The 15,120-nt window shown below is 37.2% G+C and overlaps 1 protein-coding gene and 2 non-coding genes across 3 annotated transcripts; 1 reads left to right on the forward strand and 2 right to left on the reverse strand.

Moving 5' to 3' along the window:
* The first annotated feature begins 397 nt into the window (after positions 1-397).
* On the forward strand, positions 398-13,574 carry LOC141656427 (trafficking protein particle complex II-specific subunit 130 homolog). The gene is made up of 21 exons (XM_074463311.1): positions 398-692; positions 3,004-3,233; positions 3,502-3,683; positions 4,103-4,286; positions 4,643-4,733; positions 5,125-5,285; positions 5,527-5,616; positions 5,810-5,971; positions 6,239-6,300; positions 6,394-6,484; positions 7,125-7,288; positions 7,404-7,602; positions 8,508-9,053; positions 9,135-9,347; positions 9,484-9,865; positions 10,325-10,415; positions 10,488-10,572; positions 11,393-11,582; positions 12,120-12,415; positions 12,676-12,763; positions 13,084-13,574. Exons 1-21 carry the CDS (start codon positions 629-631, stop codon positions 13,257-13,259), a joined length of 3,747 nt encoding a protein of 1,248 aa, XP_074319412.1. The 5' UTR covers positions 398-628; the 3' UTR covers positions 13,260-13,574.
* Positions 13,575-14,130: 556 nt separating this feature from the next.
* TRNAA-AGC (transfer RNA alanine (anticodon AGC)) lies at positions 14,131-14,203 on the reverse strand. The gene has a single exon. It is a non-coding gene; the product is annotated as a tRNA-Ala (tRNA).
* Positions 14,204-14,551: 348 nt separating this feature from the next.
* On the reverse strand, positions 14,552-14,623 carry TRNAQ-CUG (transfer RNA glutamine (anticodon CUG)). The gene has a single exon. It is a non-coding gene; the product is annotated as a tRNA-Gln (tRNA).
* Positions 14,624-15,120: the final 497 nt, after the last annotated feature.

A 15,120-nucleotide genomic window follows, 5' to 3' on the forward strand; every position in this document is an offset into this window, starting at 1 on the left:
TTTGCTATTAAAAAATATTTCATAAAAAAAATTTTTTAACCGAAATAAATAATGTATAGGTGGTTAAAATGACGGTTAAAACGTCGCCTAGAAAACCGTGTATAAAGTAAATGGCTAGAACAAATAGATGTGGAGGGAGTAATTGATTTCCACATAGGCCTAGACACGCCCCGAAATCCGGATTACTCGGCCCAATGTGGTAGAAAATCGTTGGTTGGCGTAGCGGTAGCATGGGGCTGCGCTTGGTAGGGAGGTCTGCGGATCGATTCCGCACAACTGCGATTGGGAGGGGTTTAAATACCGTAATACTTGGACACGGCTCAAAATCCGAATTAGTCGGCCCAATGTGGTTCGAATTACCGGATGATTTAGACAAAAAAAAAAAAAAAAAAAAAAAGCCTAGACCGGCAAATATTCCAATTGGGAAAAACTCACGGCGAAAACCCTTACTTGCAACATGATTTGCCATGAATCATGATCTTTCACTTAACCAGAAATTTTAACTACGAATAAAACACTCAACTAAAATAGTAAAATTAAATTAAATTTACATATAATTATTTTCAATTTAATTTCTTCAAAATCATCAAATCATATGGTGTTTCTCAAGATCAATCATCTTTAATCAATGGCGAATTACTTAGCTCAATTTCAAGCTATCAAAAATGTCTGCGATCATCTCGTTGTTGCCGGTAAATTCTATCGCTTTTTCGATTAATCGCACTTTTATATCTTTAATTAGCATTTTTTCAGCAATTGCAATTGTGAAATGGTACTTCAATTGTGCAATTAGGTGATTGTGAAATGATTAATTGACCTAGATTTGATTTGTAGCGCTTTAGTAGGCTAGCTCATTGACCTACCGCTGAACTCTTAGATCACTGAAAAGTGTAAGTTAATTAGTTGTTATGTTGAGTTTGTTTATGAAATTGAAGTACATTGATCTTTTGTTGGTGGAATTTTGATATTCTAGTGTTGCGAAATCGAGAGGCGGTTAAGATTTCGCTGTTAGTGCTGTCGGAGTTCGTTGGATATGGATTGTGAGTTCTTTTGTTGAGTTCGTTGATCGAAAAGTGGAAGTTAATGTTAGAGGATATTACGGTATATTAGTTCTTTGATTGAGTTTGTTGATGAAACCGAAGTGCATTGTTCTTATATACGAGGAATTTTAGTATTCTAGTGTGGCGAGATTGAAATGTGGTTTAGATTTCGTTGCTAGTGTTGTCGGAGTTCATTGGATATGAATTGTGAGTGTTGAAAAGTGTTCCGGAATATATAGATCACCGAAAAAGTGCAAGTAGTTTTTTCGTGGAGTTTGTGAAATTTAGATGTTTCAGTGTGCGAAGTTGAATTGGTTAAGATTTCACTGTTAGTGTTGTCGGAGTTTGATGGATATGGATTATGATTGTTGAAATTGGAGGTTTGTTCCAGAGTACATAGATCATTGAAAAGTATAAGTAGTTTTTTCGTGGTGTTTGTTGACGAAATCAAAGTACCTCGTTTTACTGGTGACAGTTTGTTATTCTAGTGTTGTCTGAGTTCGGTAGATATGGATTATGATTGTTGAAATTGGAGGTTGTGTTTCGGAATACATAGAGCAGTAAAAAGTGTAAGTGAATTAGTTTTTTCATAGAGTTTGTTGATGGAATCGAAGTACGTTCTTATATGGAAATTTGATATTCTAGTGTTGCGAAATTGAAATGTGGTTAAGATTTCGCTGCTAGTATTGTCAGAATTGGACAGGTATGATTATGATTTTTGGAATTCGAGGTAGTGTTTCAGAGTTTATAGATCACTGAAAAGTGTAAGTTAAGTACAGAGTAGTTTTTTCGTTGAGTTTGTTGTTGAAATCGAGGTCCATTGTTCTTATATTTTTGAGAATTTTAGAATTCCAGTGTGGCGAGGTTGAAATGTGGTTAAGAATTCGCTGCTATTGTTGTCGGAGTTGGATGGATATGATTATGATTGCTAAAATTCGAGGTAGTGTTTCATATACATAGATCACTGAAAATTGTAAGTTGAATACGGAGTTGTTTTTTCATTGAGTTCGTTGATGAAATCAAAGTGCATTGTTCTTGTATTGGAGGAATTTTAGTATTCTAGAGTGGCTAGAGATTGAAATGTGGTTAAGATTTTGCTGCTAGTGTTGTTGGAGTTTGATGGATATGGTTGGCTTTTAATAAATTGTTTTGTGTGTGAAGAAAATAAAGGTGACGTTTCAAAATGAGGAATGTGGAAAACTGTTGATTTGATGGTTTGAGGAACGAGGATTGTTCTTTGATTAGCATGTTAACTGTCGCAGTTGTGACATGTTACTTCAATTGTATAATACTATATTTGGGTTGTTTTTGATGGTTTGATGGACCTAGATTTGATTTATAGTGGTTTAGTAGCTCATTGACCTACTGCAAAATGCATAGATCATCGAAAAGTGGAAGTTAATTAGTTTTATTGCGTAGTTTATTGATGAAATCGAAGTACATTATTCTTGTACTGGTGGAATTATGTTATTCTAGTGTGGGGAGAATGATACGTGGTTAAGGATTAGATGCTAGTGTTGTCAAAGTTGAATTTGATGGATATGGTTGCTGTTTAGCTATTGTATCATGTTTGTGGAAATTGGACATAGTGTTTCAAAATGTGTAATGCAGAAAATATTAGCTTGGGAATGTGCAAGTCTCCTGAGAGTCCGTCTCACGCTAAATTATTGCTAGACATACCGGAAATAGTCAAATGAACGTAGGTAGGATGAACTGATTCATGTTGTTGAATGAAGGATTTAAAGTCCTTTCATTCACACACAAGGATGTTGGTTTAGCTTTATTCAATTATGTACATTTTTATTTTAGCTATTGGTATCTGGACAATGACATTCAAAGTTATATATGTGTCTTCAAGAAGTTTATCCTCTGAAAGTTTTTGTGCCGTTCGTCATTATCCTGTTTATAATTTGCCATTTGTCATTTGTTGACCCTTCATTGATAAGATGTATATCCATTGCAGTCGAAGATGTGAGTGATTTGTGGCCTAATGTCAAGAATTTGTTCGAAGAACGGCTGCCATTCAAGAAGGCTTGTTTGAATAACAAGACTCGTAATCCTGTATTTCTGGATAAATTGACAGCTGAATATATATTAACAACTGATGCAAGGCTCCGCAGCCGTTTCCCCCAGGAACAGTCGCTATTTTGGTTCCGAGAGCCATATGCTACTGTGGTTCTTGTGACATGTGAGGTGCGAAATATAGATGCTTTTAGAAGTTTATTCCTTCTGACAGTAATTTTAAACCACATTAAAAAAAATTCAACACAACCCGATCTTGTTAGAATGTCGACAAATACTCAAGTTTTTATTTTCTATTATCTGAAATCTGAAGATAATAGGATGTGTCGCACACATAAGCTAATGACTGTTGCTTGCTCCCCTTGTGTATTCTGTTATGAGTTCTGACATTAACCGTTTGTTAGTATTAAACCTGATTTTTTGCGATTATTGTTTGCAGGACCTTGATGAATTCAAATCTATCCTTAAACCTCGTGTGAAGTTGATTGTGCAAAACGATGAGAAGGAATGGTTCATAGTGTTTGTGAATAGAGCTCTTCCCAGCAATGATCAAGCCACCAAGATGGCAAAGAGAGTTTATGCCAAAGTGGAAGTAGAATTCAGCTCAAAGAAAAGAGAAAGGTGAAATAGAGTAGCTCATATATTTTTGCTTTTGCACAAACTTTTTCGGTGCGTAACTGTGTCCTTGATCAAAACATTGCCATGATGTTCAATTGGAAACCATCTTGTACGAGTGTTGACCAAAAACTTTGATCAATGTGTACATATTAAAAATAGTTAGGAAAAGATATACTGGAGTTAATGGTTCTTAATTTTACTGATGCATGTTCTGTATCCTCTGTTATATTCAGGATTTTATGTTTGGAAAAAATGCCACGTGCTTTAAACTAGTCCCCTGATATTTTTAGAGAATAAACAATCCGCCTGGATGATGACCATTTTCTGTTACTGGACGAGTTAATCATGCGCTTTTATTGACGATTTTATTAGGTTGCGGTCTTCATATGTAAAGTGTCTCTTTGACTTTTTGTATCACCCAGGTGTTGCAAATTAGATTTACATGGTCCAGAAGCAAATTTTTGGGAAGACTTCGAGACCAAGATTATGGAATGCATTCGTAATACGTTAGATAGGCGTGTACAATTTTATGAGGACGAGATCCGAAAGCTGAGTGAACAGAGATTCATGCCAGTCTGGAACTTTTGTAACTTCTTCATTTTGAAGGTTTGACAATTTATCCCTATAACATCAATGAGAGAGGGTATAGTCTTGACTTTTAAAGATAAATGTTTTATTAGCTATCATTCTGGATTGTTTCAAGACTCCTACACTTTCTTTTTGCTCCTCCTTTCTGGAATTTTTTTAAGAGAACTGTTGTGGTGTTAAAGGTTTCTGTCTGAGTAAATAAGTTATATCTGTTTCAAATTACTTTAAACCGATGACTGAGGCAGACTAGGGTACATTTATAAATTGTAATCTCTGTTGTAATTCTTAAACAACTTTCCTGAGAAGCTTTTCAGGTTATATGCCCTTTCTCTATTTCCTTTTTTAGTCTGAAACTGTCCTGTTTGTTGCTTTAGGAAAGCCTAGCATTTATGTTTGACGTGGCTCATCTTCATGAAGATGCATTACGCGAGTATGATGAACTAGAACTTTGCTATCTGGAAACAGGTGAGTTGTTCTACGCCTATAATAGATTGTTCGCTACATCATGGTTTAGGTGTTTTTCTTTTAGATGAGGTTACTCGTCTTTTTAATTAAAGGTTTCAAAGTACTTCAGAGGTATAAATAGGACTAGGCCATTTACCTCGACAATCAGTGGAAAAGCAAATCACGTCGTTGCCTCATTTAAAAGACTTACTTGCCTAACAACCTACATCACGCGAATTATGTTAGCATCCAAAGATTGCCAGAAGGTGTTAATTTCACGAGGATGGATTTGCTTTTGTTTCAATACTCTACAATTTCTTGAGAGGATGACTATGCTTGCTAAATTTGTTATTTTCTTATTTAATTCTCTTGAAGAATAAAGTACATTTTCTAACTATATTTGGTGATGTAGTCAATATGACTTCAAAACGAAAGGAGTTTGGTGGAATGGACCAAGGTGATGATCAGGCGGCGTTGCTAAATCCTGGAAGCAAACCGCTGGCGCAAATTGTTCAAGATGACTCATTTAGAGAGTTCGAGTTCCGCCAGTATCTTTTTGCATGCCAAGCAAAGGTATAGAGAGCCGGTTATCCTTTTTATTCGATCTTATTACTCATTATTTTGTAAAAGAACTAATGGATCAAGCCATTTGTCTTTGACACATCACGCAGTTATGTTGACTGGATAGTATTATTACGGAGTAATTTTTAAAATTCTTTTCATGTGTAATTGTACATGTACATGTACGTTTTGCTTTCCACATTGAGACTTGATTATTCATTACTTATGGGAAGATCTGTTCTGATCTTTGCAGCTTCTTTTCAAGTTGAATCGTCCCTTTGAGGTAGCGTCTAGAGGTGAATCATTTATTATAAGCTTCTCAAGGGCACTGTCAATCTATGAGGTACGGCATACATCTTATTTTACAGCACTGCTTTCCTGGGCTATATGTGATTCCCCTCCCCTTACTCCTGATTTTTCTTATGGCAAGCTAGCTTTTCTTTTCATTAAGAAGTTTTACATTGATCTTTGTTACTAAGGTTTTCTTGATTTTATTTGGTCTAATTTTCTTTGTTTGACCTCTCATGATCATCTAGCGGAAACTGCCCTTTTGCATGCGTGAAGTTTGGGTGATAACTGCTTGCTTAGCTTTGCTCAATTCTGCTGCTTCGCATTACAATGATGGGCTTGTAGCACCTGACATGGAGAAGGAATTCTACCGACTTCAGGGCGATCTCTTCTCGCTGTGCAGGGTCAAGGTATATTTTGAAACATTCGTTCTTTAATCAGAGTTTTTTTTATTAGGCATTGTATTCTATTGTTTTCGACAAGGAAACTTTATGCGTTGACTTGTGATAGGTCACTGTCACTTATCTTTTCATTGGTAAGTGAAAAGATATTGAAAGAGTGAAGGAAGAAATGAATTATTGCATTGCTGTTACTTTGGCTGTCACAACAGCTTGCAAGAATCATCGGTTTGCCTATTTTACTAGCTGATAAATTCTACACTGAAAATGTTCTTACAGTTTATGAGGCTGGCATACTTGATAGGATATTCTGCAGATATTGAAAGGAGTCCTGCGAATAGGTAACTTTGTTAGCAGTGTCTCCCAACTGACGATATAATTTTGCAATCTGACAATCTTATTCTGCTTGGCAAAATTTCACTCTTGCGGAACAGTGCTTCCCTCAGCATGCTTCCATGGCCCAAGCCGGCTGTCTGGCCTACAGTTCCACCTGATGCATCTTCTGAAGTTTTTGAGAAAGAAAAGGTAAGTTATCTATCATATCATAGCTTGCTTGGTAGGAAATCAGTTTCAGTTTTGATCGTTTTCCTTGAGTTCTACTCTGAGGTGGTTTTGTGCTATAGAAAAATCAAGTCTTCAGTAGTGTGGTGATTTGAAGCCAAAACTTGAAGAACATAACTAGGCAAAATATAGTCTGTATATAAAAAACTACTCCAGAGAGAAGCCACACTAGCTGTTTTGGCTGTTGGGCAACCATACTGCATGATGACTAACATGCGCTATTATACAGCAGCGCAGGAATATATTCAAAATGATTAATAGGCAATTAGGCAATTCTTTGTTTCATCGTACTGTTTGGACGAGGACTCCTAGTATTTTCCCAATAATTTTTTTTGTTCATGGATTAAGGCACAGTCGAAGCAGCAGTAGATAGGATTTTTTATGCTTTTTTTTTTTTTTTTTTTTTTTTTTTTTTTTTTTTTTTTTTTTTTTTTAGATCATGGGTCATTCAGGAGCTGTGTTTCTGTGGTTTCTACCCTGGAGTAAGGCTGGGTACATCTAGGCCCCCATAAGTTACTGTTAGAGAATTTGAGGCCATGGGATAATTTTGTTCTTGTTGTCAAGATACAGCTGTGAAGATTTTTGATTATCTTATTCTGTTCAGTTAATTCTTCAAGCTGGTCCAAGAGTTAAGCACTTTGGTATTGAGAGAAAGCCGTTGCCTCTTGAACCCTCGGTTCTTCTCCGTGAAGCTAATAGAAGAAGGGCTTCCCTGTCTGCTGGAAATTTGTCTGAACTGTTTGACGGACAACCAAATTTTACTGATGGGTATGTACAGGAAGTCACACAGGCAACTTGTCATCCCTGTTTGTTTACTCCGTATTTTTCTCAAGGGTCAGTATTTTTCTGCATTTCTGTATCAAAACTCTCTGTGCATTGGCAGATCAGATGTATCTCTAGGTATGAATCCTACAACCAAAGCAAATGCAATGTCACGGACGAATTCCACTCCAGGATTTGAAGGATCTGTTAGTCGGCCTATGAGTCTGGCAGAAATTCATGTTGCTGCAGAGCATGCATTACGGGATACAATTTCTGATACAGATCTCTGGAAGTCTTTATCATCTGTTGAAAACTTTGAGGTATTTCACTTGCATATACAAGTTCAACAGCTCTTACAAGGTTGGATTCAATTGGTAACTCTGGGGTCTGCAGCATGTACCTACCTCTTAAAAATTTCACCCGTGTTGTATGATAGGTTATTTTTTGTCATGTTTGTGCTTGCTCTTTTTTTTCCCCCTAATGGATCATAACCTTCCTATATTAGTGAGGCATGGAGAATTGTTGTTGCTTGTTAGTCTAATATGAAACAAGTACACCCTCCATTTCAGAAATACCCTCCAAATACAAATCTAGTACGATTTAAGGAGTAGAAATACATAACTACACATCCAAAATACAAATACTTGCTCTAATGTAGTAAAGGGTTTGTGGGACCAGTCGAAGGTATTTTTATATTAAGCAAAACAAGCAAATAGTGAAAAATGTAAGGTATCTCTGAAACGGAGAAAGTATATGCAAATGTGGGAGTAGGGGGTTGATTGTATGCAACCTTACCACGTGTTAGCAACACGAGAGGTTGTTTTCTAGATGACTATTAATGAAAATTGCGTCAAGAATCGCATCCAATGCTATTTTCCAACAGGAAGAAATGTCGCCATTTTATTGACTCATCCTGTTTTTTATTCCATGATTCATGTGCATAGCCATTCTCCTAAAATAGACTGTGGTAGCTTTACAACTTTAAGGGGTTGGGTGCTTCTGCTTGGCTGAAAAGTGAAAAATAAGAAATGTAACAGGTAGATAAAATATTTTGATTTACTCCATTGTATTTCAATGTCGAAAAATTTGCTTTTACAAGGGCAGTTCGACGTGGTAGGTTTCAATGGTCTGCTCTGCACATTATGTAATGTCAATCATTTTGCTCTCTGCTGTATTTTTTGGCACTCTACGAAAAAGAAATCTTATATTCACATATATGTGCCAGGCAAAATATTTGGAGCTAACTAAAGGAGCTGCTGAAAATTATCATCGTTCCTGGTGGAAAAGACATGGGGTTGTCCTTGATGGTGAAATTGCTGCTGTATGGCATAAACATGGTAATTTTGACCTTGCTGCAAAGTTGTATGAGAAAGTCTGTGCTCTATATTCTGGTGAAGGCTGGCAAGACCTTTTGGCTGAGGTACTTCCAAACTTGGCCGAATGTCAAAAGGTGCTCAACGATGAAGGTGGCTATCTGCAAACTTGTGTAAGACTACTCTCTCTGGATAAAGGCCTCTTCTCAACTAAAGAACGACAAGCTTTTCAGACAGAAGTGATTTCTCTTGCACACAGTGAAATGAAGCATCCAGTGCCACTGGATGTATCATCTTTAATTACCTTCTCTGGGAATCCTGGGCCACCGATGCAACTTTGTAATGGTGATCCTGGTACTTTATCAGTGACTGTGTGGAGTGGTTTTCCTGACGATATAACTCTGGAGTCACTTAATCTCACTCTCATGGAAACCCACAATGCTGATGAAGGTGCTAAGGTCTGTCTGTCTTATCTCTCCTTTTTTGTGATAAAATTGGACCGTACTCAAGAATTATTCTTACTTCTGCTTTGTTATCAGGCTACAAGCATCTCTGCAGCCACAATACTGAAGCCTGGTAGGAATACCATCACGCTGGCGCTGCCACCTCAGAAACCTGGTTCATATGTCCTAGGAGTTCTAACTGGGCAGATTGGGCACTTGAGATTTAGGTCTCATAGTTTCTCCAAAGGTGCTCCAGCTGATAATGATGATTTTATGAGTTACGAGAAACCTACTAGACCTATTTTGAAGGTATATCTTTCTGTTGATATAGATTTATTAGATCCCAAAAGGTTCCATTTTCACGTTTGTGGTTACTATTAATTATATATTAGGTCTGGCAAATTGTGTTGAGCTATTTGGTGTACTCTTTCCAATTTCCATACAGGTGTCCAAGCCTAGAGCTTTGGTTGATCTTACTCCTGCTACCTCATCAGCCTTGTTGATAAATGAAACACAGTGGGTTGGCATAATAGTTAAACCAATTGATTACCCTCTGAAAGGGGGTGTCTTGCACATTGACACCGGTCCAGGTTTGGAAGTTGATGACTCTCGGGGTATTGAGATGGAAATGTTTAAAACTGCTCTTAGAAGCATAGCCGAAAAGGGTGATTCTAACCCTCAGAAACAGGATAGTCCATCTCCTCAATCTGAAGAAGTTACACGGTTAACTCTACAAAATGGTCAGATCCAGTTCCCAGATTGGGCTAGTGATGTCACTTCCGTCCTTTGGGTTCCAGTCCGTGCGATAAGTGATGGAATTTCTAGAGGTATATGTAGTTTAACAATCCTTTGACATTCAAATTTTTAGAGAAACTGCATTATGATCGCTGGTTACAGCATACATGTTGTCAAACTCAGGTTACAGGATTCGCTTTGTTACATAACCGAATCGCAATCAATCCACGAATTAGAATTAGAATAATGGTGTTTGGTTTATAGTTTTACCTTGTGTTCTATTTCGAGTGAATCGCGTTGATTGTTAGTCTGGTAACAGAGTCAAACAAACAAGTAGCAAAAAAGTTCTCATATTTTATTTTGCTATGATTAGATTGCACATTAGGTTTTTATTAATTCTGGTTTAGGTTCAGCTACTCCCAGGCCAATGCTTTTCACCCGGTGTTAAGAGGCGAGATGGGGCCCAGCTCCCTCTCGTCTTATTCCTGATTCTAACCTGAAATGACATCTAACTTTTTTGTGCGTATTTTCTTCTTGATGTAATTTCACAGCGGCATCACAAAAGCTGAGCATTGTGGATGGCATGAGAACAATAGCTCTAAATCTTGAATTTGGAATATCACACAATCAGAAATTTGATAGGTAAAACATTGTATGCTGATGTATAGTTATCTAACAGGGGACTTGTCTAATACAAGCTGACACTCTCTGCAGGACTTTGGCTGTCCATTTCACTGATCCTTTTCATGTCAGCACACGTGTGATAGACAAATGCAATGATGGCACTTTACTTCTCCAGGTATTAATAGTCGATTTTGATACATCTTCCATCCGTTTAGCCACTAGTATCTGCGGCAAAGGTCACATGGTTTTAAAGTTCGGTGATTTGAAAAAACGTTAATATTAGGTCTTTATGTAAAGGACTTGATGCAGTTTGAAACTTACAATGCTTCTGAGTTTCAAATGATCTGAATTTTTTGTTGAATGAACTGCATCAGCTTCTAAGTATATCTTGGATGAAGAAATTAGAAATCAAGCACTTCTAGTTTTTGTCATTTTAACTCCCGTGAAGCTATGGCCCTATTGTTCTCCTTCAAACCCTAAACATTTCCGGACATTTTTTTTGGTGAAAGTCCTTGGACCGTTGGATGTGGTTCATACTTCATATCTAGACTTGTCGTGATCTGCTCAAATCTGTTTTTCGACTTTGTTAATACACGAGTTTTGTTAAGCATTGACAGAGTTAATCATGATGTAATAGTGTCATTTAGCTGGCAATGTTGCTCGCTAATTTGAAATTCCAACAAAAATCATCGCAGACACACAGAGAAAGCTGACGAATCTTGAAAATTATGGTTTCAAGCAAAACATTTTTTAACCTTCTCCGCCCATCTCAACTAGACTAGCAAAAATTTATGAGTTATGAGCTGGTGGTTATGAAGACTAATCCCATATCATGATGTTCGATGATGTCTGTTTGAGTTGCTAGAATATTGCTAAGGTGTTTAACATAGGCTCTCAATTGATCTTTTCTGAGCATGTCCTTCATTCTGTTTATGCTTTGAAATACTATGTGTTGCCATTATGTAAATTTAATACTAAGTTTCAAATCTATTCAGGTTACGTTGCATTCACAAGTTAAGGCTTCTTTAAGCATTTGCGATGCCTGGCTTGATCTTCAAGATGGATTTGTTCACACCTCTGAGAACAATGGGCGGCCAGCATCGGCATTCTTCCCACTCACAGTTTCTTCTGCTTCAAAAGCTAGTGTACTATTCAGTATATGCTTTAGTTCTACAAATGTAGCAGGTATTGACTAGGTGTTCTTGCAACACTTTGATTATAAGGCTTGATTGATTGATAGGATTTAGCGTAAATCTTGACATGGCTTTTCTCAGCCCACTTTCCAATTTGTCCCTGGTGTGGGTGTACAAATTTGGAGGGGTAAATCTTATCGCCACATCGCGACAGACTAGTGAACGTTTTGAAATTTGAATGTTACTACGACTGCATTCCAAAGCACTTTATTATGGGGCAATAATAAGAGATTAGGCCGCTGATCAAGACTAAAACCTACATTTATTTCCATGGTCGAAGGAGTTCTAGAATGATGACCAACTCCTTGGAAAAACTTTGTGGGTCATGCTGACTCAATTTATCCTCTAAAGTTACTCTACATTGAATTGCTGGGTCGAATGATTGAATTGCACCCCAATTGGTAAATAAAAACGCGGTTTAAAGTCAGCTTCTTACTTTTTGCTACCAGATTATATAACAAGAATGGAATATTTCAAAACCATTTGTCATCTTTTATTTCTGTAACACTGTTACTTCTTCCTTCTGCAGGAGAAGTTGAGCCTCTAAATCCTGATAGTATCTTAAATATCAGCTATAGAATCAATGGAGATAGAAGCATCGGAGCTCATATGCCTGTGGCTGACTCTACTGCGACTGAGGAAGTAAGACAGGGTTTAACGTTTAAGAGTGCCCTTGTTCTACAGAGGCCTGTATTGGACCCATGCCTGGCCGTTGGCTTTCTTCCGTTTCCTTCAGATGGCCTCAGGGTTGGCCAACTTGTTGCTGTAAATTGGAGGATTGAGAGGTTGAAAGATTCAGATGACAATAAAGTTCCTCAAAGCGATGTAAGTCACTAAATTCTTATTGCCTCCCTGCAAAGTGGACATAATTTTATAATCGTGATTCCTGAGCCTCGTTTACTAACTGTTGATGATGATCTCTTTCATTTCCAATCAAATCATAGACTTACTATTCTTTGGATGTGGAATATGATGAAATAAAGCTTAATGTCGATGATCACCTATGCTTTAAAATTTTAAATACATACATGGGCGGGGAGCCTTTGAGGTATTGGGGTATAGTCGCTGATCATCTTAATCTGCAGGAGGTGTTGTATGAGGTAGATGCAAATTCAGAAAACTGGATGATTGCGGGTAGAAAGCGAGGGCATGTTTCTCTTTCCACTAAGCAAGGTAAGGCTAAATAAATTCCAACTCACAATGTCTATAGTTGGCTCAATATGACTAATACTCCATTTATTCGTTTGGATTCACTACATTTTCCGTTTTCCAAAATCCATATAAATTCACTACATTTCCAGTTTGGGTAAGAAATAACCCACCCATTAAGTAGTTTAAAGTACACTATATCATGTGGGATTGTGTGTGCGTAACTGTACCCCATTCTTCTTTCACAGTTTTTTTTTTCCGTCTCTCAAAACATTGGTTCATAAACTACTGTAATGTTCGCAGGCTGTTGCCAACCCACTAACATTTCATTGTAATGTTCACAGGCTCTAGAATCGTGATCTCAATTTTATGTGTACCATTGGTGGCCGGCTATGTGCGACCACCTCATCTCGGGCTACCAAGTATCGATGAGTCGAATATCAGTTCTAATCCACCTGCACCTCATTTGGTCTGTGTCTTGCCTCCTATTCTCAGCTCCTCCTACTGCATACCCGCTTAACCATTCTGAACCTATTGATTTTGTACAACGGACTGATTTTGTAGGCTTATTTCTTACCGAGTTAGAGTTTGCGACTGTTTCTAGAAAGTGGTGGTTTCTGTAGGCACACAAAATTCACCAGTATTTACTATTTAGCTTACAGGTTACTTGTCGATATAATCTATAAATACCTCCACCACATGTCCACATATGTCGAAAGAATTTTTGTAAGATGTATTGTCTACTTGAAACTGTAGATTCTGAAGATGTGAGCGGCTTTTCGATGCCCAGATTATTGGTCGATATCAGCTTTCTGTAATTATTACCGACTTTTCATTACTTTCTAGCACTTTTTTTAAACATCTGCTCTAAAGCAGGATCAAAAGAAAGCATGGCAATGTAAAGTTTCATCTGATTCACTTTCTGATATTCGGAAACTTTTGTAGTATGGCAATCGAATCTTTAATGGGTGTTCGAAAAGTACACAAAAAGTTGTAACAGAAGCAAGCATATACTCCGTATCTACCTGCCATCCCCGTACCTCTCGCTAGCCACATTCGGCCCAACTGACATTATCCGATGCCAAGAACAGTGTTCGACAATCCCTGGCCATACTTGATCCAACTTAATGAGCATGTACTATGCCAAGGATGATGTTTGACCATCCCTGGCCGCATTCTTTCCGACTTCCACGCTTATACTTTCCTAGACTATGAGAATCTTCTGTGACTTGCGGACTTGCGGTTGTATATTTCAAGCTCCATCTCCTATATCTGGCTGCAAAAAGAAACATTTATTGGCAATGGAATTAAAGAATGCTCGCTGCTACTGCTTATCTGCTATCAGTGCTATGTGCAATAACGTGCCTATTGTTCATAAAAAAAAAAAAAAATGGAGATGCGGGGTATCGATCCCCGTACCTCTCGCATGCTAAGCGAGCGCTCTACCATCTGAGCTACATCCCCATGTTGTTGACAAAGTCGTGTAGGAAATACTTCCTCCATTCAACTCCACTCTACCTATTTCACTTTTGTACACTATTCACAATTGTGTATTCAATTTCGATTTTCTCTCGATACGTAAGTGGAAATATATTCATGTGAGATCTTGTTTAATTCGTCTTTACGAGTACATTAAAAATATCTGACTTTTATAATTTTTGCAAATACGTAGCTAACGATATTTAACGTGTAAAATACGCGTTGACAAACGTGAAAAAAGAAAGTGGTAGAGTGGAGTTGAATGGAGGAAGTACAATTTAAGTTGTTTAGAGTTTACAGAAAGTCAGAATTGCGAAAATAACACAAAAAAAGAGGTCCCACCGAGACTTGAACTCGGGTTACTGGATTCAGAGTCCAATGTCCTAACCACTAGACCATGGGACCATTGTTGTTTGTCTTCCACTGTGAATTCTATAAATTTATCTTACATCTTTAAATAATTCTAGGCCTACCATGTTTCTCTTGCGCCTCATCTTGATTTTATTAAAGTTTAATCTCCTAAATAGTTTTATAAGCCAATTTTATTTATTAATTTATGTTTTTTTTTCAACATGGATAATAATAAGGCGGCAAGACGCCATAAATTAGATATAGGTATTACCTCTTTAACATGCTCATCTAAATAGGTTGCATACGATGAACAGTGACAGAATGATGTTAAAACTAGGTACTCTAGTAAGTTGATCTTAATTTTATTCAAGTTTAATCTCCTAGATTAATTTTATAACCAAATTTAATATGGTTTTTTATATGGAAAATAATAGTGCCATAAATCAAATGTAAGAACTATCCTCTAACATGCTCATTTAAATTGTTGGATGTAAATCATGCAACTATATGGTAAACGTGATAGGGTGGCGTCAAATTTGGGTACTATCTAG

Source organism: Silene latifolia, chromosome 5 (assembly GCF_048544455.1).
Source record: "Silene latifolia isolate original U9 population chromosome 5, ASM4854445v1, whole genome shotgun sequence".
Taxonomy (NCBI): domain Eukaryota; kingdom Viridiplantae; phylum Streptophyta; class Magnoliopsida; order Caryophyllales; family Caryophyllaceae; genus Silene; species Silene latifolia.